Genomic DNA, 25,447 nt, shown 5'->3' with positions numbered 1-25,447 from the left:
GTTTTAAGTGTTAAGCAGGCTCATATTTTAGCATTATATATCCTAAGAGTCGTTGTAATACTCGAGCAATCAAAGTGGCGCAGCCGGAAGCGGAACATTTTGATAGCTAGGGTGTTACACAATACATATATTGAGAATACATAGATGATTCAACTGTTTTATGGTGAACGAAATCTGCTCTGTGGTATAGTAGCTATGGAAAATGGATATACTATTTATTCATAGGACTATGCTATGTGTACACCAAAATCAACTACCAAAGTCAGCTACCAGTATAAAATATATATTAGAATACAAATATATATTGAAAATAAATTAAACCATGCATATATTTATACACAAATACATTGGTGACTGGTTTTAATGGCTGATTTTTGTGTACAAATAAATAGCACTTTTTTATTGATATATATATGTATACATAACATTGGTAGTAGAACCTCAAAAGTCTGGCTTGTTAAAAGAGTTGTTTACTTGGACGACGTTTCTAACTTGTTTGGACGCGAAGGGTAAACGATGTCGTTTACGCATCATTCAGTGTGGTAGGGCCATCTCACATTCCATGTATCTAGTCATCACCGGAAAGAATCAAGGGACCACATTGGTGCCTGGACTTGAATCTAGAAGACCAGTATAGGTAATTTTAAATTTCGAGAACCAAAATGAATAATCCCGTAGATTTCAGTAACCAAAATGGAAATTTAATATTTACATAACTATATATAGTTAGGAGAATACCCTGCAACTTATCCACACTTGAGTCGCCATGAAAGGGATATTCATGTCATGATCGCCGCTGTTAGAAATACATAGATTTATTTCTCCATTTTTAAGTAAAAGAAAAAAGAAAATAACAAACAAGTTCCTTTGTGCTATCTCCCGTGGATTTCGACTATTCGAGCATACAGCGAACACTTACCTGTATATCAGCGAACGATAGCCTTTTCTGCTGAGCTTTGCATGATATGGAAAGCTGCTAGGGATATCCTCCTTGTTGGGTATATTGTAGGTGCAGCGTTGCCATTTCTTTTTTGTTCCCTGAAACACAAATGGAGACAATCCCTTTCAAGTTATAGTTGTTATATTAACCATGAATTTCAGGAAACATTTTTTATGTGTTTCAGTTATACCTTTGTATGTTTAGCGCATTCAGTACTTTGTCATCATTGGCCCAATAACTACTAAGGAAGTATCCATAAGTCTGATTTTGGAAAGGAGAAGAACAGAAGTTAAAACAAAAAGAATTTGATAATAGCACAAAGGAAACATATCTTATTCAACAAGGCATGTCACATGTGGATTACCCGGCAGTTCAAGGGTGATAATCTGAGACGAGTGTTGCTGACAAACTTCAAAGGATAGTTTTCGGTTATAGATCGCCTCCAAGAAGCCTTCAATGGTTTAGGTGAACCAAATTCACATGAGGGTTCCAAAATATGGGCTTTATTGAGTCCTGATGTCATCTGCAGAAAAGTACAATGGTTTCTAACTAGAAATTGAACATAAAAAGATTTAACAATAACAATAGATGATTGATACCTCATCAAAGGACTTGAGATCTCTTGAACATAATGCACTTCTAGTGTCTACTTTTATATATTCTCCGCTACAATTGTTTGCAGTGACTGTTTCATTGAGTAAATTGCAGACATCATTTAGTATTTGCATTTTATTTTTGCAATACCAATTTAAAGAAAAACTTTACAAGTGAACTTAACTACCTGGTATAGTTCATCAGAAATTAGTCCCATTCCATGAGCAAATGGGATTTGATAGTTTTTCTCAACTCGGGTTGTTGCAGCATTCCCCAGAAGGTTCCCCTGAAGAAAAAGATTTCTCATGGTAAACTTAATTAATCACATAGAAGAATCATTTTATATATATATAAAATACATAATTCTTTTTAAAGTTAGCCAACTCTGGAGATATTCAAATTCCACATGGAAGAAGCTCTTAAAGAAGATCAAAAGCATTATTAAGATTGCTTTAGATTGTGGTGTATTTAAGACAACCTTTAAAAAAGTTCAAAAAATGATTAAAAATGAAACCTGAAGATTTATCCAAGGTTGGACTCCTTCTTCATTTTCTGTAAACAAGGCAATAGAGAGTAGAATTAAACCTGTGTCTAAGTTACTTTAGATCTCATTTATCACACACATACATTACTCAAATAGTTGTCTATAACTAGGCATTAGATCAACGAGTTTTATACCTCGTGAAATTTCATCAACAATTATTGGAATAGGAATACCGGAGTATGAATCGCCTCCAACGAAAAATTCATTTGAGAAAAATTGTGGATGCTCAGTTAGCCACTGCAAAGATTTTTAACAAGATTATAAAAGTTTACTTTAGTAGACACAAAGGGAACCATCTGTGAATATGCAGTAAAAACACCATAAAGTTGTAGGGATATACCTTCCTAAGAAATTGATGAGTTTGGTTAACTAGCAATGAGTCGCTTCGCGCTGTGACAGATTCTGATCTGGCATATGTAAAGCCTGTATTAACAGGTAAATCTACAAATATAATGCTACTTGTCTACAACGAAACAAAATTGCAATAATTAGCAGTGAATGACCATCAAAGATGTACAAAATTACTGAAAGAAAAATCTAAAAGGATTTGATAAAATAAACAAAATGAATGCCAAACCATATATTCAGCAAATAAATGCAGATAATCCACACCTTTGTCCATGAGTATGGCCTATAGACCAAATTTGCCTCTTTCCTTATTACTCACCTAATTTTGACTGAGACTATGCAAAAGACTAAAAGCATGAAAATTTCAGATAGGAGTAACCGTGTGAGTGTGTTACCAATTTCAAGACAAGGCCAGAGAAAGCAGAGCATCCAGGACCACCGGTGAGCCACAACATGAGAGGATCCACCTTAGGATTGTTCTCTGACTCGACGAAATAGTAGAAAGCCTGCACATCTTCATTTTCACCCACTCCTATATACCTGATTAATTTGAGACATGCATGCGTGCAAAGTTAGTTGCTAAGTACATGATCCAAATCCCATAAATTAAAAAAACCATAGGCTACAGCATAAAGTGTAACAGACCCAGTTTCAAGAACAAAAGGAAGGGGTCCCTGGAATCCTGGAAGGAACTTCACTATGCTGCCACAGTTTGCAAGTTGAGATGAAATCTGTAGTAGTAACAAAAGAAGGAGAAGTAGGACCCCATGATTATCACTATAACAATTTGAGCTTAGTAGTGTAGCTATTCTCACTGAACTGTGTCTTCTTTCTCTAAGCATATTCATGCTTTTAATTTAAGCCTCTTAGTTCTTGCTATCTCCAAGATGGTCATCAACTTAGTAAAGAGTGCTGACATTTCCTTTTTATCGTTTTTCCCTTAAAAGTTATGTACCATAAAAAAATAAAGGTGACGAATGTCAGTGGCCTATTGGCGGTGGGATCTTTGTGGTGGGACTTTAGGATGGATAGATGATGATCATGAAAACGGCTTTCTATTTCTTCCGTTTGTTTGCATCATAGGGCAGAATTTATCAAAATAAAAAATTAGACTAATGTATAGTAAAGACCAAAGAGATCACGTGTTTTATCTTATGCCTATGATCATGAAAATGGCATTCTATTTCTTCCGTTTGTCATTAATTATTAATTATTAATTATTTAAATTTTATTTTTAAAAATATAAAATTATTAATTATTAATTATAATGATTTAAAATAGTTAATTAAAATTTATTTATAGTATATGTATATCAAAAAAGCTCTACATCCATGTAAAAATTACATGGATGGTATCTAAGCAACTTTTACTCCACGTCCTACTCTCCTGTTTGTTTTACACGTGCCTCTTCTTCAACCTAATTAAATTCGTTGTTCTCCTCTTTCGCGTTTTTCTTCGCTGCATTATGGATTTAGATTGATTCAACGCAATTAGCTTCATCATTCATCTTCTTCTTTGTTTTCTTGTTTGATTTGCACTTTTGAATTGAAACAATGAATGAATCAACTTCAAATCAGAGTTGAATGAGTGCGATTTTGATGATTCTTCTGAAACGCATCAATTTGATGAGGTTTGGATTATTGAATTCTAAATCGAATTTAATGGAATGAAATTGCTAATTTTATTTGAAGTGAATTGAATGGCCTGAGGTGATCTACATCTGAATTGAATTGAATTGAATTGATAATATGTAACTGTGAGTGTCAGTAACTGTGAGTAACTCTCAATATATGTGAGTAACTTTTCGGTTCGGTAAGTACTAAAGAGGTAGTTCATCACGTTCATGTTTTCGGTTCGGTCCGCAGAAAGGAGTCTAACAAAAATTAGACCAATATGTTCTGTTTTCTTTCCTAAGCACTATATAATTGTTTCACCGTAATTATGATTTTGGTTTACCATAAAATTCTCTCCATATATACCAATTTTCGTACAGCTCTGCATACCAAACTGAACTTATAAGGTGTGGTGAACCGAAAACAATAACTACCAATAAGAAATCACATTCCAATATCAACTACCATGCACGAACTGTGATCGATTCGGCAGAGAATGAAAGCGGTTAGAGACAATGGATGGTGAATAGCTCTGACTTGAGTGGTGTTGTGTATAAATATTATTAATATACATGTTATTGGATAATTTATGTGCCAAATATTAATTTGAAAAACTTTTATTTCAAATAAAAAAATATATTTTATATGTTGTTTCACCTATACCATATTTTATTAGGTCCAGTCACACACTAACGCCATACATAAATTATTAGAGACACTTTTTTTAATGTTTATCAAAAATAAATATTTTTTTCGGTATATAAGAATAAGGTGATTATTATGGTATTTATAAGAAAAAACTCTCATAGAATTTAGTAATTTAACGACAGTTTCAAAACATCACGAAATACAGTATAAAAAACACCTTCATAAGTGTTACAAATTAGTGACAGTTTTATATTTTAAAAATCGTCACAAATAATTTAGCGACACTCCTTACCAACGGTGGTCCAAAACCGTCACTATGTTAGCTGGCGACGCTCAAATTTAGTGACAATTAAAATCGTCACCAAACATTAAAAAAAACGTCGCCAAAATGCTATTTTGTTGAAGTGTACTATATTGTATGGATAAAGAATTATTTTAATTCAATTAAGTAAAATAATTAATGTTAAGAAATATTAATATGAAAAAAATTATCATTTAAAAAAAATGGTCATATATTAATTCGATTATATAACAATCATACATAATTAAAATTATTTTTTTCTTTAAATAAATAATAAGTTAATTTTGAATTAATTAAACATTTTTCTTTCTACTTTAAAGTAGAACAACTATTATTATTATATGAATGCATAATTATAATTGATAATATTTTATGTAATTATAATACTTTGTATAATTATCATTATTCCTCTTATTTAAGTTATTAATACATAAAAACTAAATTCTTTTTAAAAAATTATTAGTTGTACTAAAATTTTTTTATTAACGTTATAATAAAATATCTAAATAAAAAGTGAAAAATGTATATTAGTTGTACGGAAAATTTTTTTATTAACATTTTGCTTTGAACCAATTATGCATACTGTTCCGAGGGTTAATTGAAACAGAAAGATCGAATTCGGACAAGATCTTCTGGTTTGGTCGAGACTGCCATGTCCAACTTGTTGGAGCTTGAGGTGCTGCTAGTCCTCGATCATTGGGGAGGGGGTGGTACCTGTAAAAGACGTCGATGCTTAAGTCAATACGAACTTTAGGCAGATTTTTTTGTAAAATTGGAGTATGGGTTATACCTGGGTGCTCTAGTGTATTTATAGTGGTGTTCGACGATCTTTCTTTGAGATAAGTTTGTTATCTTATCCTTTGTGGGTGAGATCATATCTTTGGCCAACCACCTTCTAGTAGGTGGTGGTTCTTCGCTTTGGGCCTTCTTGGGCCTCTGGGGAGATTGTCCGAGCTCTAAACAAAGAGGTCGGTAGCGGGCCAACCTTTCATGAGGTCGGTACCTTTGCTTTTGACCAGCCCGATCCTATAGCTGGGACCAGTGTATGAACAGTGCCACTGTTTGAGCTTCATCCTCCTCATGAAATTGTGCTTGTCCTGAGCTTCAACATCTTTGGGAAAGATGTGCTCAAGCATTGTTTGGTCGCGCCCTGGTTATTTCTTTTTGGGTGGGTTTTGCGCATTTAATTTCATTCGAAATGTGAAGCGTTTCGCATTTAAGTGACGCACCATTTTCGAGCGTAGTAGTTTCTTGGGTTCATGCAAGTGTTTTAAAATCCTTTTAATTGGGACTTTATTCCTTCACCGTTTCGTTTCCCTCTTTGTATTTTGTTTGAAATCAAAGGGTCTTTGCTTCCATATCTTTTGTGGGTGAGATCATATCTTTTGCCTTTGCCTTTTAAGTAGCGTCCTTTTCAGACTCATACCCTCTAGCTTAGCAACTTTGACACTAGGTTTTTCAACCTTTTTTTTTTACCTTTGCATGGTTAGGAAGGCATTGTTCCCTTTTTAGTGATCCTTTAGCTGGTTCGACTTCTCTGTCGGGCCTTTTCAAGTTATTTTTTGCAATCCCATTTTTTATCCAACCTCGTCAGGTCTTTCTATACGAGTTGCTTTTATAACTTCTCACATTAATTTGGACCTCGTCGCTTCACCTTGCCGACCTTTCTTGATTGGGTGATGATTTTTGCGTTTTTTCGAGCATAAATTAATGCGCCTTGGTAGAAAACTTTTTAGGGAATCTCTGTTTTTATTAGAATAAAATGCAATGAATTGAAAAATGTAAATGAGAGTATATACATGTATGGGGTTACCCTGCAAGTCGGGCTACCTTCAGGTCTTGGTCTAGTGCCTCATTAAAAAACCCTTTAGTGGAAAAAAGAGCACACCTTGGCTCAAGACCTTTCTCTAGCTATAGTACCTTCTTTGGTTACAGGCATGCCACGACCTCGAGAGCTCACGCCCTTGGAGGTCGGCTGCCTTGTAGTAACCTTTTTCTAGTACTTCTGTAATTCGGTATGGTCCTTTCCAGTTGGCTGCTAGCTCCTTCTCCCGATCGACCTGATCCGATATCATTTCGGATTAGGATGAGGTCGTTGGTAGCGAAGCTTTGTTGGATTACCTTCCGGTTGTATCTTGAGGCCATTCGACACTTCAGGGCTTCCTCTCTAATCAGAGTTCTTTCTCAAACTTCTGGAAGCAGGTCGAGTTCTTCCTTTTGTGCTCGGGAGTTGGTGTTCTCGTTGTAGAAGATCACCCTAGGGGATCTTTCATCTACTTCTACGGGGATCATTACCTCCATTCTGTAAGCGAGTCGGAAGGGTGATTCCCCTGTGGTGGAGTGTGATGTTGTTCGGTATGCCCATAGGACTTGGGAGATCTCTTCAGCCGAGGCTCCTTTTGCGTCCTGATCGACGCTTTAACCTGGCCAATATAACTTTGTTGGCGGCCTCCGCCTGTCTGTTGGCTTGTGGGTGTTCCACTGAAGTGAAATGGTGCTTGATTTTTAGATCAGCTACCAGGTTTCTGAAGCCTGTATCGGTGAACTGAGTCTCATTGTCCGTGGTGATGGAGTGGGGAGCCCAAACCTTGTGACGATGTTTCTGTTCAGGAACTTTCGACTTCTCTGGGCAGTGGCGGCGGCCAATGGCTCTGCCTCGATCCACTTTGTGAAGTAATCTATTCCTACGATGAGGAATTTGACTTGTCCTGATCTCTAAGGGAATGGTCTGAGGAGGTCGAGCCCCCACTTTGCGAATGGCCAGGGTGAGGTGATGCAAATGAGCTCTTTGGGTGGGGCAACGTGGAAATTGGCGTGCTTCTGACATGGAGGGCATGTTTTGACAAACTCGGCCGCTTCCTTCTGCATAGTTGGCCCGTAGAAGCTCGGAGTATCTTTTTGGACAATGCCCATGCTCCAAGGTAGTTACTACACATTCTGCTGTGGACTTCTTTCAAAACGTCCTTTATGGCAGAAGACGGGACGCATTTTAGGAGGGGTGTGGAAACTCCTCTCCTGTACAGGACGTCGTGTACCAGAGTGTAGTATTGTGCCTCCCGTATGAGCCTCTTTGCGTCCTTCTTTTCTGTGGGAAGTGTTTCGGACTTGAGGTAGTTGATTATAGGGGTCATCCACCCTTGGTCCTGGTGTGATATGCTTAAGACCTTCTCTTCCCTTGAGGTCGATGGGTGCTGTAGGGTTTCTTGGATGAGGCTACTGTTGTTGCCCCCAAGTTTGGTGCTGGCTAATTTTGAAAGTGCGTCGGTTCGGGCATTTTGCTCTTGAGGTATATGTCGGATCTCATATTCTCTGAAGTTCCCGAGCTGTTCTTTGGTCTTTTCCAGGTGCTTTTTCATAGTGGGATCCTTTGCCTGATAGTTTCCTTCTATTTGCGAGGTGATTACATGTGAATCGCTAAAGATAGTAAGCTTTTGTGCTCCGACCTCCCTAGCCAGCTTCAAGCTAGCCAGTAGGGCTTTATACTCTGCTTGATTATTTAAGGCGGGGAACTCGAATCTTAAGGAGAGTTCGAGTTGGGTCTATTGGTCACTTTCCAGGATAACGCCTGCTCCACTTTCGGCTTTGTTTAATGAGCCGTCAACGTAGTGGTTCCATTCTATGGGGGTCCCTGAAGTATCTGTGTACTTTGCAATGAAGTCGGCCAAGTACTGGGATTTGATGGCAGTGCGAGCTTCGTACTTGAGGTCGAATTCGAACAGCTTGACTGCCCATTGTAGAATTCTTCCAGCCAAGTTTGTTTTCTGCAAGATGCCTTTCATGGGTTGATTAGTCCGTACTTTGATAGTGTGGGCTTGAAAATATGGTCGAAATCTCCGGGAGGTGAGTATGAGGGGTAAGCGAACTTTTCTATCTTTTGGTAGTTCAGCTGAGCCCCGTGTAAAGCCTTGCTGATGAAGTAGATGAGTTGTTGTCCCTTGTCATCTTCTCTGATTAGTGCTGATGCTATCGCCCGACTTCCTACGGCGAGGTATAGTATTAGTTCTTCTCCTTGTCGAGGTCAGGTCTGGATGGGTGGTTGCCCCAGGAATGTTTTGAAGTCTTGGAAGGCTTTTTCGCACTCTGGGGTCCATTCGAACTTCTTTTCTTTCCTTAGTATTGCATAGAAACCTGGACATGGCCGTTAGTCTTCCATTTAGCTATTGTACCTCTTTTACGTAGGTTGGGCTTTTCATGTTGAGTATGGCTTGACATTTGTCTGGGTTTGCCTCAATGCCTCTCTAGGTAAGCATGAACTCTAGGAATTTTCCGACTTCTACCGCAAAGGTACATTTCGTGGGGTTTAGCCTCATCCCGTGCTTTCTTATGGTACTGAATACTTCGGCAAGGTCGGGGAGCAGTGCTTCCTCTTTTTGAGTTTTTACTAGCATGTCGTCTACAAAGACTTCCATCAGCTTCCCGATGTGGCCGGCAAATACTTTTTTCATTAACCTCTTATATGTGGCCCCCGCGCTCTTCAGTTCGAACGGCATTACTACGTAACAGTAGTTTGCTTTCGGGGTTAGGAATGAGGTTTTTTCTTGGTCGGGTTGATGCATTGGGATCTGATTGTACCTTGAGTAGGCGTCCATGAAGAAAAGGTACTTGTATCCCGACGACACGTCGACCAGGGTGTCGATGTTCGGGAGGGGATAGGGGTCTTTTGGGCAGGCTTTATTGAGGTCAGTGTAGTCTACACACATCCGCCACTTTCCATTTGGCTTTTTTACCAATACGACGTTGGCCAGCCACAATGGGTACTTCACCTCCCTTATTAACCCTGCCTCTAGCAAGGCTTGTACTTGTTCCTCCACGATTTGTGATCTTTCCAGACCGAGCTTTGTGCATTTTTTGTCGTATTAGTCGAGATCCAGGGAATACTGCCAGTTTATGGCACATTAAGCCAGGATCTATGTCGGGCATATCCGAGGCCTTCCATGCAAAAAGGTCGGAGTTCTCTTTTAAGAGCTTTATTCGCAGCTCTTTTAGGTCCTCTTTTAGATTTGCACCTATACTTGTTGTTTTATCTTGGGTGTCTCTGATTTGCACTTCTTCGGTCTCGCCTTCTGGCTGAGGGCAAAGTTTTTCCCGAACCCAGGCTCTTCTGAGTTCGATGGTATTGGCCTCTTTTCCTCTGGGATTGCCCTTTAGGTTCAGGCTTTCATTATAGCATCATCGCACGAGTTTCTGATCTTCTTTAATGGTAGCTATTCCTTCTTCGGTTAGAAATTTCATACATAGGTGGGGTGTGGAAACTACTGCAGCGAGCTGGTTCAGGGATGTCTGGCCTATAAGGGTGTTGTATGCGGAGTCCACGTCGACGACGATGTAGTCTATGCTTATCGTCCTGGATCGGGCTCCCTTCCTGAAGGTGGTGTGTAGTGGGATGTACCCGAGGGGCTGGATCGGGGCATCTCCTAGCCCGAATATGCTATTGGGATATGCTCTTAGCTCTTTTTCTTTTAGTCCGAGCTTGTCGAAGGCAGATTTGAATAGGATGTCTGCCGAGCTTCCCTGGCCGACCAGTGTTCGGTGGAGGTTGGCGTTGGCTAGTATGATGGTAATGACCACAGGATCGTCATGCCCGGGCATGATACCAGCGGCGTCCTCCTTGGTGAAGGAGATGGTGGGGAGGTCGGGCGACCTGCTCCCTTCTCCGATGTGGTATATTTCTTTGAGGTGTCTTTTGCGGGATGACTTTGAGATCCCTCCTCCAACGAATCCTCTATTGATAATGTGGACATGCCTTTCCAGGATGCGAGGGGGACGATCGGCCCATCCTCCCTCTTCATTCCTCCTTCTGTTCTTAGGCTCGCCCGATCTGCAGGCTAGAAATCGATCCAGCCTTCCTTCTCGGGCCAACTTCTCGATGACATTCTTCAAGTCGTAGCATTCGTTAGTGGAATTTCCGTAGATCTTGTGGTATTCGCAGTATTCGTTACGACTTCCTCCCCTTTTGTCCTTGATTGGTCAGGGGGTGGGATCTTTTCTGTGTTGCATATTTCCCTGTAGACATCCACTAAAGATACCCAAAGAGTGGTGTAGTTATGGTATTTTCTGGGCTTTTCTGCGGGCTGGTCCTCCTTTTTCCTTGGAACTTTGTCTTTGTCCCGGGAGGGATAGGAGAATTCGGTTTTGGAGGCTTCCCCTAGTCGAGAGTTTTCATCCATATTGATGTATTTCTCCGCCCATTCTTGTACTTCGTTTAGGGACGTGGGGTGTTTTTTGGATATAGATTGGCTGAAGGGTGTAAAACCCGGTTAATTTATGGCTAATTAACCCATAAATTAAAATATATTCTAGAAAGTGAAAAATGAGATTTTTATGGTTTTATGTGGTAGAGAAATTCGAAACGAGAATTTTGACACTAATTTTAAAGAAATCATCCCAAGATTGGGCCAAACGGGCCAAACCGGGCCAACCGGACCTAAGTTGGGACCAAGGGCCCGCCAAGCTTCATTAAATGAATGAAACTCAGCTCCCTCTCTCCTCCATGAACAAACACATGCTGAACACACAAAGGGAAGGGGGAAAAATAAAACCCTTGCTCTTATTCACTTCCAATCTTCCATTGATCATAACTTTTGATCCGAGACTCCGATTGATGCACCGTTTGCGACCACGTGATGCCAGGGCATCTAGTCCAGTTTTCACTGATCTTTTCTTTATTGTTTTAGGGTAGTTTCATGTATTTTCTTAGTGAATAAGGCAAGTTTTGGATGAAAATACACTCACACCTTGATTCAAGCAACTATTGTGAACTTTGCATGATTTCATGAGTATTTTTGCTAGAATTGCATGATAAATTGATGATGCATAATCTCATGACTTTGGCTAGAGCTTTGATGCACTTTAATTGCTTAATTTCAGGGCAAAGGAAGCAAGGAAGAACCATGTTAATATTCATGTTAACCTAGTTAACGTGAACACTAACGTGGAATGGTGAAAAGCTTGCAACGTTAATGAGAAAAGTGATCACCAATAATGCCTGCGAAGCCATCCAAAGCTCACGTTACTTGCCACGTTAACGTGGTAGTTAACGTAGAAGAAAAAGGGAACTCCAACGTTAAGAGAAAACGTGAACACCAATAACGTTTTCCTCCAACGTTAGTGGAAAAAGTGAACACCAATAACGTTGGAGAACTTGGCAATGATCCACATTAAGAGTCACGTTAACTTAGTTAACGTGAACTCTAACGTGGAAGAGGAAAACAAAGGCCAACGTTAGTGACACTCACTTTTGTCACTAACGCTGGACCAACTAGCATTGCCTACGTTAACTTTCACGTTAAGACCATTAACGTGGAGTTGAGATCAAAGAAGCCAACGTTAGTGACACTCACTTTTGTCACTAACGTTGGAAGATGGCATCACTACTACGTTAAGAGCCACGTTAACTTAGTTAACGTGAGTTCCAACGTAGAAAATTTGGGCATTTGGAGCGTTAGTGACAAAGGTGAGTGTCACTAACGCTCTCGAAGGTGAAACACACCTACGTTAAGAGTCACGTTAGCTACACTAACGTGAACACTAACGTAGGAACAAAAGGCATCAAGCAACGTTAATGGAAAAAGTGATTCCCACTAACGTTCGCGAAGGGGTATAAGCCAACGTTATTGGGAAAAGTGAGTCCCAATAACGTTGGCCAAAAATTGAAAAGGAAACGTTAGTGGTCACGTTAAGACCACTAACGTTGGAGTTAACGTGGGTATATAAGGTTGGAACCTTAGTGGAAAAAGTGAATACCACTAACGTTCTCGAACCCACAATGGCACTCAACGTTAATCTCACTAAATACCCAAGCCTAATTCATATTTCTCTGCAAGCTGGGCCTACTAAAGATGAGAACTGCTTCAACTCAAGATCCAGAGCCCACATCCAAGACTTGAAGAACTCACTAGAAGATCAAGAGAAGTAGTATATATAGGAGTAGTTTTGAACTATAGAGAAGCTTGGCACTTTTGGGAACTACTCTCTATAGATTTACTTTTCTGCACTTTTAGCATAGATTCTTCTTTCTGCCATTTTTCATTTCTAGAGCTATGAACAACTAAACCCCTTTCATTGGGTTAGGGAGCTCTGTTGTAATTTGATGGATCAATTATAGTTTTCATTCTTCTTCTTCTTTCTTTTCTCTTAATCTTACTAGAATGCTTTCGATCTTAATTCAATTGGTTAGTTGTCTTGGAAAAGAAACTCTCCATAATTGGATCTCCTTTGAGCCTTGGAAAAGGGATGAGGAGATCATGCTAGAAATGCTTTCTCATGTTGGACCAAATTGGGGTTTGGGCGGATATAGTGACATGTAATCCTCCCAATACTTTGATTTGGAAATACATGTGGTATAATCAGTGACCACACTTCATCTCTTCCCATGAGCAATTAAATCAAGGAATTGGGCAATTGTTCAAGCTTAGAGAGATTGGATGGCCAAGGAATTGGGATCCAATCACTTAAGATTGCCAAGGAGATCAATGAATGCATTGATTGAGAAAGAGATGAGAATGAACTTGATCCGGAGAATGCAACATCTCCTGAACCCAATGATTACCCCATTTCTGATCTTACCCATTCTCTTTACTTTCTGCCATTTATTTTCATGCTCATTACCCCAAATCCCCATTTAAGATTCTGCACTTTGGTGGACGAAATTGTGATCATCAATATTGGCTCTTTGGTATGTACACAAAAACTATTGTGTCTCTTGGTTAAATTCACAACTCCGTTCAACTAACCAGCAAGTGTACTGGGTCGTCCAAGTAATAAACCTTACGTGAGTAAGGGTCGATCCCACAGAGATTGTTGGTATGAAGCAAGCTATGGTCACCTTGTAAATCTCAGTTAGGCAGATTAAAAAGTTATGGGTTTCGAAAATTAATAATAACAGGAAATGATAAAAGGGATAGAATACTTATGTAGATTCATTGGTAGGAATTTCAGACAAGCATATGGAGATGCTGTATGGCTCAAGGACACCTGCTCTCCTACTACTTCTACTCAATCCTTCTTACTCCTTTCCATGGCAAGCTTTGTTTAGGGGTTCACCATCAGCGGTGGCTACTTTCAATCCTCTCGGGAAAATGATCCTATGCGGCTGTCACTCGCACGGCTAATCGTCTGGAGGCATCACCCATGGTTGATGGCTACATCCCATCCTCGCAGTGAAAACTAATGCTCACGCACTCTGTCACAGTACGGCTAATCACTGGTTGGTTCCCGCGCCTACTGGAATAGAATCCCTTGATTCTTTTGCGTCTGTCACTAACGCCCAGCACTTGCAAGTTTGAAGCACGTCACAGTCATTCATTACCGGAATCCTACTCGGAATACCACAGACAAGGTTAGACTTTCCGGATTCCCAGGATCCTACTCGGAATACCACAGACAAGGTGAGACTTTCCGGATCCTCATAAATGCCGCCATTTATCTAGCTTATACCACGAAGATTCTGTTTGGGAATCTAAGAGATACGCATTCAAGCTCGGTTGCATGTAGAACGGAAGTGGTTGTCAATCACGCGCGTTCATAAGTGAGAATGATAATGAGGGTTATCTAACTCATCACATTCATCATGTTCTTGGGTACGAATGAATATCTTGGAATAAGAATAAAAGAGGAATTGAATAAAAGAAAATAGAATTTCATTAATACTTGAGGTACAGCAGAGCTCCACACCCTTAATCTATGGTGTGCAGAAACTCCACCGTTGAAAATACATAAGTGAAAGAGGTTCAGGCATGGCCGAATGGCCAGCCCCCTCCATGATCAAGTGACCGAATGAATAATGACTTAAAGTGGTCAAAAGATGTCTAATACAATAGATAAATGTCCTATATATACTAGACTAGCTACTAGGGTTTACATGAGTAAGTAATTGATGCATAAATCCACTTCCGGGGCCCACTTGGTGTGTGCTTGGGCTGAGCTTGATCTATCCACGAGCTGAGGCTTCTCTTGGAGTTGAACTTCGAGTTATGACGTGTTTTGGGCGTTCAACTCCGGATCATGACGTTTTTCTGGCGTTTAACTCCAGACAACAGCATGTACTTGGCGTTCAACGCCAAGTTACGTCGTCATTCTTCGAATAAAGTATGGACTATTATATATTGATGGAAAGCCCTGGATGTCTACTTTCCAACGCCGTTGAGAGCTCGCCAAATGGAGTTCTGTAGCTCCAGAAAATCCACTTCGAGTGCAGGGAGGTCAGATTCCAACAGCATCAGCAGTCCTTTTGTCAGCCTTCTTCAGAGTTTTGCTCAAATCCCTCAATTTCAGTCAGAATTTACCTGAAATCACAGAAAAACACACAAACTCATAGTAAAGTCCAGAAATGTGAATTTAACATAAAAACTAAGGAAAACATTCCTAAAAGTAGCTTGAACTTACTAAAAACTATCTAAAAACAATGCCAAAAAGCGTATAAATTATCCGCTCATCACAACACCAAACTTAAATTGTTGCTTGTCCCCAAGAAACTGAAAATTAAATAGGATAAAAAGAAGAGAATATACTATAAATTCCAAAATATCAATGAATATTAATTATAATTAGATGAGCGGGACTTGTAGCTTTTTGCTTCTGAATAGTTTTGGCATCTCACTTTTTCCTTTGAAGTTTAGAATGATTGGCTTCTCTAGGAACTTAGAATTTCGGATAGTGTTATTGACTTTCCTAGTTAAGCATGTTGATTCTTGAACACAGCTACTTATGAGTCTTGGCTGTGGCCCTAAGCATTTTGTTTTCCAGTATTACCACCGGATACACAAATGCCACAGACACATAACTGGGTGAACCTTTTCAGATTGTGACTTAGCTTTGCTAGAGTCCCCAGTTATAGGTGTCCAGAGCTCTTAAGCACACTCTTTTTGCTTTGGATCACGACTTTAACCACTCAGTCTCAAGCTTTTCACTTGGACCTTCATGACACAAGCACATGGTTAGGGACAGCTTGATTTAGCCGCTTAGGCCTGGATTTAATTTCCTTGGGCCCTCCTATCCATTGATGCTCAAAGCCTTGGATCCTTTTTACCCTTGCCTTTTGGTTTTAAGGGCTATTGGCTTTTTCTGCTTGCTTTTTCTTTTTTTTTTTTCTATTTTTTTCGCCATTTTTTTCGCAAGCTTTCTTTTTCACTGCTTTTTCTTGCTTCAAGAATCAATTTCATGATTTTTCAGATCCTCAATAACATTTCTCTTTGTTCATCATTCTTTCAAGAGCCAACAATTTTAACATTCATAAACAACAAGATCAAAAGACATATGCACTGTTCAAGCATTCATTCAGAAAACAAAAGTATTGTCACCACATTAATATAATTAAATTAAATTCAAGAGCTATTTTCAAAATTTATGTACTTCTTGTTCTTTTGAATTAAAACATTTTTCTTTTTAAGAGAGGTGAAGGATTAATGGATTTTATTCATAGCTTTAAGGCATGGTTACATACTAATGATCATGAAATAAAGACACAAAACATAGATAAACACAATAATTAAAAACCGAAAACAGAAAGAAATAAAGAACAAGGAATGAATCCACCTCTAGTGGCGTCTTCTTCTTGAAGGACCAATGATGTTCTTCAACTCTTCTATGTCCTTTCCTTGCCTTTGTTGCTCCTCCCTCATTGCTCTTTGATCTTCTCTTATTTCTTGGAGAATGATGGAGTGTTCATGATGTTCCACCCTTAGTTATTCAACATTATGGCTCAAATCTTCTAAGGAGGTGTTGAGTTGCTCCCAATAGTTGTTGGGAGGAAAGTGCATTCCTTTAGGCATTTGTTGATGATGAACTTCCTCATGTTCTTCTTGAGGGCCGTGAGGAACTTCTCTTGTTTGCTCCATCCTTTTCTTGGTGATGGGCTTGTCTTCTTCAATGGAGACATCTCCATCTATGATGATTCCAGCTGAATAACATAGATGGCATATAAGGTGGGGGAAGGCTAGCCGTGCCATGTGTGAAGGCTTGTCGGCTATTTTGTAGAGTTCATTGGAGATGACTTCATGAACTTCTACTTCCTCTCCAATCATGATGCTATGAATCATGATGGCCCGATCCACAGTAACTTCAGATCGGTTGCTTGTAGGGATGATGGATCTTTGGATGAACTCCAACCATCCTCTAGCTACAGGCTTGAGGTCCAGTCTTCTTAGTTGGACTGGCTTGCCTTTGGAGTCTATTCTCCATTGGGCGCCTTCCACACAAATGTCCATTAGGACTTGGTCCAACCTTTGATTAAAGTTGACCCTTCTTGTGTAGGGGCGTTCATCACCTTGCATCATGGGTAAGTGAAACGCCAACCTCACATTTTCCGGACTGAAATCTAAGTATTTCCCCCGAACCATTGTGAGATAGTTCTTTGGATTCGGGTTCATACTTTGATCATGGTTCCTAGTGATCCATGCATTAGCATAGAACTCTTGAACCATCAATATTCCAACTTGTTGCATGGGGTTGGTTATGACTTCCCAACCTCTTCTTTGGATTTCATGTCGGATTTCCGGATACTCATTCTTTTTGAGCTTTAAAGGGACCTCAGGGATCACCTTCTTCTTTGCCACAACATCATAGAAGTGGTCTTGATGGCTCTTGGAGATGAATCTTTCCATCTCCCATGACTCGGAGGTGGAAGCTTTTGCTTTCCCTTTCCCTTTTCTTGAGGAAACTCCGGCCTTAGGTGCCATTGGTAATGGAAAAACAAAAAAAAGGCTTATGCTTTTACCACACCAAACTTAAAATTTGCTCGTCCTCGAGCAAGAAAGAAAAGAATAGTAGTAGAAGAAGAAGAGAATATGGTAGAGAGGGAGAGAGTAGGTTCGGCTATATGGGAGAAGAAGGGGTTTGTGTTGTGTGAAAATGAAGAAGAATGGGAGGTTAGTTATAGGGAGAGGGAGGGTGGGAGTTCGGCCATTTTGGGTGGGAAGGGGTGGGAAATTGAATTTGAATTTTATGAGGGTAGGTGGGGTTTATGGGGAAGTGGAGGTTGATGTGAATGGTGAATGGGGGTAATTGGGAAGAGGACTTGAGGTGATTTGGTGAAGGTTTTTGGGAAGTGTGATATAGGGAAGAGTGAAATGAGATTTGGATTAGGAGAGTGTGATTAGGATTAAAAGGTAAGGTGGAAATATGGTAGGTGGGGATCCTGTGGGGTCCACAGATCCTGAGGTGAGGATCCTGCGGGGTCCACAGATCCTGAGGTGAAAACAAATACCATTCCTTCACCATATAGGCATGTAAAATGCCTCCATGCATCATTCTGGCGTTCAAATGCCCATTGATGCATGTTCTGGGCGTTCAACGCCCATGTAATGTATGTTTCTGGCGTTGAACGCCAGTTTCATGCTTGTTCCTGGCGTTCAGCGCCAGTTTGTCCTCTCTGTGCACCATCCTGGCGTTTAACGCCAGGTTGTTGCATGTTTTGGGCGTTCAGTGCCAGAATGGTGCTCTGTTCTGGCGTTGAACGCCGGCCAGATGCACCTTACTGGCGTTGAACGCCAGTCTGCGCTGCCTCCAGGGTGAAAAATTTTTTCTTCTGTTTTTGACTCTGTTTTTAATTTTTTTGATTTTTTTCGTGACTCCTCATGATCATGTACCTAATAAAACACAAAAATAAACAAGAAACAAAATAAAATAAAATTAGATAAATAAAATTGGGTTGCCTCCCAACAAGCGCTTCTTTAATGTCAATAGCTTGACAGTGGCTCTCATGGAGCCACATGGTGATCAGGTCGATTTAGTGTGTAGTCCCAACACCAAACTTAGAGTTTGGATATGGGGTTTGATCACCCAACTTAGAGTTTGGTTGTGGCCTCACAACACCAAACTTAGAGTTTGACTGTGTGGGCTCTTCTTGACTCTGAACTGAGAGAAGCTCTTCATGCTTACTCTCTTTTGTCACAGAGGGATGGCCATGTGCCTGAAACACAAGGTAGTCCCCATTCAATTGAAGGACTAACTCACCTCTGTTGACATCTATCACAGCTCCTGCTGTGGCTAGGAAAGGTCTTCCTAGGATGATGCATTCATCATCTTCCCTCCTAGTGTCTAGGATTATGAAATCAGTAGGGATGTAAAGGCCTTCAACCCTTACTAGCACGTCCTCCACTATTCCATAAGCTTGTCTTATGGACTTATCTGCCAATTGTAATGAGAACAAGGCATGTTGTACCTCAATGATCCCCAGCTTCTCCATTACAGAGAGTGGCATAAGATTTATCCCTGACCCAAGATCGCATAGAGTTTTTTCAAAGCTCATGGTGCCAATGGTGCAAGGTATTAAGAACTTGCCAGGATCTTGTTTCTTTTGAGGTAGAGTTCTCTGAATCCAAGTATCTAGTTCACTAATGAGCAAGGGAGGTTCACTTTCCCAAGTCTCATTACCAAACAGCTTGGCATTCAGTTTCATGATAGCTCCTAAGTATTGAGCAACTTGCTCTCCAGTCACATCTTCATTCTCTTCAGAGGATGAATATTCTTCAGAGCTCATGAATGGCAGAAGGAGATTTAAAGGAATCTCTATGGTCTCTAGATGAGCCTCAGATTCCTCAGGATCCTTAATAGGAAATTCCTTCTTGCTTTAGGAACGTCCCAGGAGGTCTTCCTCACTAGGATTTTCGTCCTCCTCCTCCTTTGTGCATTCGGCCATATTGACTATGTCAATGGCCTTGCACTCTCCTTTTGGATTTTCTTCTGTATTGCTTGGGAGAATACTGGGAGGAGTTTCAATAACTTTCTTACTCAGCTGGCCCACTTGTGCCTCCAGATTTCTAATGGAGGATCTTGTTTCATTCATGAAACTGAAAGTGGCCTTTGACAGATCAGAGACTATATTGGCTAAATTAGAATTATTTTGTTCAGAGTTCTCTGTCTGTTGCTGAGAAGATGATGGATATGGCTTACTATTGTTCAGCCTATTGCGTCCACCATTGTTAAAGCCTTGTTGAGGCTTTTGCTGATCCTTCCAGGAGAAATTTGGATGATTTATCCATGATGAGTTATAGGTGTTTCCATAAGGTTCACCCATGTAATTAACCTCTGCCATGGCAGGGTTCTCAGGATCATAAGCTTCTTCAGAAGCTGCCTCTCTAGTACTGTTGGATGCATGTTGCAATCCATTCAGATTTTGAGAGATTATGTTGACCTGTTGAGTCAACATTTTGTTCTGAGCCAATATGGCATTCAGAGCATCAATTTCAAGAACTCCTTTCTTCTGAGGTACCCCATTATTCACAGAATTCCTCTCAAAAGTGTACATGAACTGGTTATTTGCAACCATGTCAATGAGTTCTTGAGCCTCTTCAGGCGTTTTCTTCAGGTGAATAGATCCACCTGCAGAATGATCCAATGACATTTTCGAAAATTCAGAGAGACCATAATAGAATATATCTAATATGGTCCATTCTGAAAACATGTCAGATGGACATCTTTTGGTCAGCTGCTTGTATCTTTCCCAAGCTTCATAGAGGGATTCACCATCTTTCTGTTTGAAGGTTTGAACATCCACTCTCAGCTTGCTCAGCTTTTGAGGAGGAAAGAATTTATCCAAGAAGGCAGTGACCAGCTTATCCCAGGAGTCCAGGCTATCCTTGGGTTGTGAATCCAACCATACTCTAGCTCTGTCTCTTACAGCAAAAGGGAAAAGCATGAGTCTGTAGACTTCAGGATCAACTCCATTCGTCTTTACAGTCTCACAGATCTGCAAGAACTCAGTTAAAAACTGATAAGGATCTTCAGATGGAAGTCCATAAAACTTGCAGTTTTGTTGCATTAAAGCAACTAGCTGAGGTTTCAGCTCAAAGTTATTGGCTCCAATGGCAGGAATGGAGATGCTTCTTCCATCAAACTTGGACGTTGGCTTTGTGAAGTCACCAAGCATTCTCCTTGCATTATTATTATTTTCGGCTGCCATCTCCTTCTCTTGTTCTAATGTTTCTGAAATGTTACCTTTAGAATAATTTAATTTAGCTTCTCTTAATTTTCTCTTCAGAGTCCTTTCAGGTTCTGGATCAATTTCAACAAGAGTGCCTTTATCCTTGTTCCTGCTCATATGAAAGAGAAGAAAACAAGAAAAGAAGAGGAATCCTCTATGTCACAGTATAGAGATTCCTTTATGTTAGTAGAAAAAGAAAGGGGTAGAAGAATGAAGAAGGATTCGGATTTTTGGATGAAGAGAGGTGAAGAGAATTGTTAGTAATTAAATAATTAAATAGAAGAAGAAAAGAGAAGAGAAATTTCGAAAATAATTTTGAAAAAGAGGTTAGTAATTTTCGAAAATAAAATAAGATTAAAATTAAAACATGAAACAATTAATTAATTAAAAAGAATTTTTGAAAAAGAGAGAGATATTTTCGAAAATAAAAGAGGGAAAAGTAGTTAGGTGGTTTTGAAAAAGATAAGAAACAAACAAAAAAAAGTTAGTTAGTTGATTGAAAAAGATTTGAAATCAAATTTGAAAAAGATAAGGAGATAAGAAGTTAGATGAGATATTTTGAAATCAAATTTTGAAAAAGATAAAATTTTTGAAAAGGATAAAATAAAAGATAAAAAGATCTAATTCAAAAATTTAAAAATTATTTACTTCACTAACAAGAAACTACAAGATAAGATTCTAGAACTTAAAGATTGAACCTTTCTTAACAAGAAAGTAACAAACTTCAAATTTTTGAACCAATCACATTAATTATTAGTGAATTTTCGAAAATTAGATGTAAAGATAAGAAAAAGATTTTGAAAATAATTTGAAAAATATTTTTGAAATTTTCGAAAATAAGTAAAAAAAAATGAAAAAGATATGATTTTTGAAAAAGATTTTGAAAAGATAAGATTTTTAAAATTGAAATTTTGACTTGACTTGTAAGAAATAACTAATTTTAAAAATTTTTTAACCAAGTCAACCCAAAATTTCGAAAATTTGGAGGGAAATAAGGAAAAGATATTTTTTTTGATTTTTTTTTGAATTTTTAATTATGAGAGAGAAAAACAACAAAAATACTCAATGCATGAGATTTTTAGATCAAAACCATGAATGCATGCAAGAATGCTATGAATGTCAAGATGAACACCAAGAACACTTTGAAGATCATGATGAACATCAAGAACATAATTTTGAAAAATCTTTGATGCAAAGAAAACATGCAAGACACCAAACTTAGAAATCTTTAATGCATGGACTCTAACAAACAAAAAATGCATATGAAAAACAACAACCAACACAAAACAAGAAAACATCAAGATCAAACAAGAGGACTTATCAAGAACAACTTGAAGATCATGAAGAACACTATGAATGCATGGGATTTTCGAAAAATTGCAAGAAAAATTTTTAAAGCATGCAATTGACACCAAACTTAAAAATTTACACAAGACTCAAACAAGATCACAAAATATTTTTGATTTTTATGATTTTCTAATTTTTTTTTGTATTTTTATTTTAATTTTTTCGAAAATAAAGTTAAGAAAAACGAAAAATAAAAGAAAAATTTTGAAAAATATTTTTGAAAAGAAAATTACCTAATCTGAGCAACAAGATGAACCGTCAGTTGTCCATACTCGAACAATCCCCGGCAACGGCGCCAAAAACTTGGTGGACGAAATTGTGATCATCAATATTGGCTCTTTGGTATGTACACAAAAACTATTGTGTCTCTTGGTTAAATTCACAACTCCGTTCAACTAACCAGCAAGTGTACTGGGTCGTCCAAGTAATAAACCTTAGGTGAGTAAGGGTCGATCCCACAGAGATTGTTGGTATGAAGCAAGCTATGGTCACCTTGTAAATCTCAGTTAGGCAGATTAAAAAGTTATGGGTTTCGAAAATTAATAATAACAGGAAATAATAAAAGGGATAGAATACTTATGTAGATTCATTGGTAGGAATTTCAGACAAGCATATGGAGATGCTGTATGGCTCAAGGACGCCTGCTCTCCTACTGCTTCTACTCAATCCTTCTTACTCCTTTCGATGGCAAGCTTTGTTTAGGGGTTCACCATCAGTGGTGGCTACTTTCAATCCTCTCGGGAAAATGATCCTATGCGGCTGTCACTCGCACGGCTAATCGTCTGGAGGCATCACCCATGGTTGATGGCTACATCCCATCCTCGCAGTGAAAACTAATGCTCACGCACTCTGTCACAGTACGGCTAATCACTGGTTGGTTCCCGCGCCTACTGGAATAGAATCCCTTGATTCTTTTGCGTCTGTCACTAACGCCCAGCACTTGCAAGTTTGAAGCACGTCACAGTCATTCATTACCGGAATTCTACTCGGAATACCAGAGACAAGGTTAGACTTTCCGGATTCCCAGGATCCTACTCGGAATACCACAGACAAGGTGAGACTTTCCGGATCCTCATAAATGCCGCCATCTATCTAGCTTATACCACGAAGATTCTGTTTGGGAATCTAAGAGATACGCATTCAAGCTCGGTTGCATGTAGAACGGAAGTGGTTGTCAATCACGCGCGTTCATAAGTGAGAATGATAATGAGGGTTATCTAACTCATCACATTCATCATGTTCTTGGGTACGAATGAATATCTTGGAATAAGAATAAAAGAGGAATTGAATAAAAGAAAATAGAATTTCATTAATACTTGAGGTACAGCAGAGCTCCACACCCTTAATCTATGGTGTGCAGAAACTCCACCGTTGAAAATACATAAGTGAAAGAGGTTCAGGCATGGCCGAATGGCCAGCCCCCTCCATGATCAAGTGACCGAATGAATAATGACTTAAAGTGGTCAAAAGATGTCTAATACAATAGATAAATGTCCTATATATACTAGACTAGCTACTAGGGTTTACATGAGTAAGTAATTGATGCATAAATCCACTTCCGGGGCCCACTTGGTGTGTGCTTGGGCTGAGCTTGATCTATCCACGAGCTGAGGCTTCTCTTGGAGTTGAACTTCGAGTTATGACGTGTTTTGGGCGTTCAACTCCGGATCATGACGTTTTTCTGGCGTTTAACTCCAGACAGCAGCATGTACTTGGCGTTCAACGCCAAGTTACGTCGTCATTCTTCGAATAAAGTATGGACTATTATATATTGCTGGAAAGCCCTGGATGTCTACTTTCCAACGCCGTTGAGAGCGCGCCGATTGGAGTTCTGTAGCTCCAGAAAATCCACTTTGAGTGCAGGGAGGTCAGATTCCAACAGCATCAGCAGTCCTTTTGTCAGCCTTCTTCAGAGTTTTGCTCAAATCCCTCAATTTCAGTCAGAATTTACCTGAAATCACAGAAAAACACACAAACTCATAGTAAAGTCCAGAAATGTGAATTTAACATAAAAACTAAGGAAAACATCCCTAAAAGTAGCTTGAACTTACTAAAAACTATCTAAAAATAATGCCAAAAAGCGTATAAATTATCCGCTCATCACACTTTAATTTCTGTTATTTACTTTCCAGTCATTTAAATTTCTGCATCTCAATCTAAATTCTGTTTAGCTCAACTAGCATATTCTTCTAACTAAAGTTGCTTGACCAATCAATCCTTGTGGGATTCGACCTCACTCTATTGTGAGTTTTACTTGACGACAATTCGGTATACTTGCCGAGGGAAAATTTGTTGAGAGACAAGTTTTCATGCATCAAGTTTATGGCGCCGTTGCAGGGGATTGATTTTGAATCAACAATGATTAAGTTTGAAGATCACTAGATTGAGCATTTTTCTTTTTGTTTATTTGATTCCGTTAATTCCTTTTAGTTTGTTTTAATTTCCTTCACCCTCTTTGATTTTCGTTCTTTCTTTCTTTATTGATTACAATTCTGCTCACTAACCCACTAACTGTTTGATAATTTGCATCACTCACACTAATAATTACTCTAACAAGAATAGTTTCTTCATTTTATCTCCTGTTGTGTAATCTGTCTGTTGTATGACAGGGAGTAGAGAAGGAGTTTCAATATCCTTCGATTCAGAACCTGAAAGGACCCTTTGGAGACTAAGAAGGGAAGCAAGAGGAAAAACAATTATTGGTACTAAGGAAGAAGAGGAAGAGTATTTTAAACCCAACATAGAAGAGAGTTTGGAGAACAATCATGAAGAAGAAGCTCACAATCATGTTAGAGAAGGCCATGCAAACCGTGCTGGGCAAGAAAGGAGAGTTCTAGGCTCCTATATCAATCCTAATCCAGGAAACTGTGGAAGCAGCATTCAGAAGCCCACCATACATGCCAACAATTTTGAACTAAAACCCCAGCTCATCATTCTTGTTCAGAATAATTGTTCATTTGGAGGAAGTGCTCAAGAAGACCCCAATCAACATCTAACCACCTTTCTGAGGATTTGTGACACTGTGAAGTCCAATGGAGTCCATCCAGATGTCTATAGGTTGCTCTTGTTCCCTTTTTCACTCAGGGACAAGGCATCCAAATGGCTTGAATCATTCCCAAAGGAGAGCTTAACAAATTGGAAAGAAGTGGTGAACAAGTTTTTGGCAAGATTTTACCCTCCTCAAAAGATCAAC

General features: G+C 39.2%; 1 protein-coding gene and 1 non-coding gene across 4 annotated transcripts; one reads left to right on the top strand and one right to left on the bottom strand.

Moving 5' to 3' along the window:
• Positions 1–308: 308 nt before the first annotated feature.
• On the bottom strand, positions 309–3,307 carry LOC130968211 (serine carboxypeptidase-like 19). Of its 3 annotated transcripts, none has more exons than XR_009081558.1 (12): positions 3,072–3,307; positions 2,822–2,966; positions 2,419–2,501; positions 2,213–2,315; positions 2,049–2,086; positions 1,722–1,820; positions 1,540–1,625; positions 1,305–1,463; positions 1,131–1,201; positions 920–1,038; positions 739–796; positions 309–620 (listed from the first exon to the last, which is right to left on the bottom strand). XR_009081558.1 is itself a non-coding variant. In XM_057893381.1 (11 exons), exons 2-10 carry the CDS (start codon positions 2,853–2,855, stop codon positions 927–929), a joined length of 801 nt encoding a protein of 266 aa, XP_057749364.1. In that variant the 5' UTR covers positions 2,856–2,966; positions 3,072–3,307; the 3' UTR covers positions 404–796; positions 920–926. The 3 variants fall into 3 exon arrangements, 1 of the variants encoding a protein (XP_057749364.1); XR_009081557.1 differs by having other exon boundaries at positions 321–620; positions 2,419–2,485; XM_057893381.1 differs by having other exon boundaries at positions 404–796; positions 1,706–1,820.
• A 17,079-nt stretch (positions 3,308–20,386) lies between these two features.
• On the top strand, positions 20,387–20,490 carry LOC130972068 (small nucleolar RNA R71). The gene has a single exon (XR_009083268.1). It is a non-coding gene; the product is annotated as a small nucleolar RNA R71 (small nucleolar RNA).
• The last annotated feature ends 4,957 nt before the right edge of the window (positions 20,491–25,447 follow it).

Source organism: Arachis stenosperma, chromosome 3 (assembly GCF_014773155.1).
Source record: "Arachis stenosperma cultivar V10309 chromosome 3, arast.V10309.gnm1.PFL2, whole genome shotgun sequence".
Taxonomy (NCBI): Eukaryota; Viridiplantae; Streptophyta; class Magnoliopsida; order Fabales; family Fabaceae; genus Arachis; species Arachis stenosperma.
This window is presented reverse-complemented; position numbering and strand designations above follow the sequence as displayed.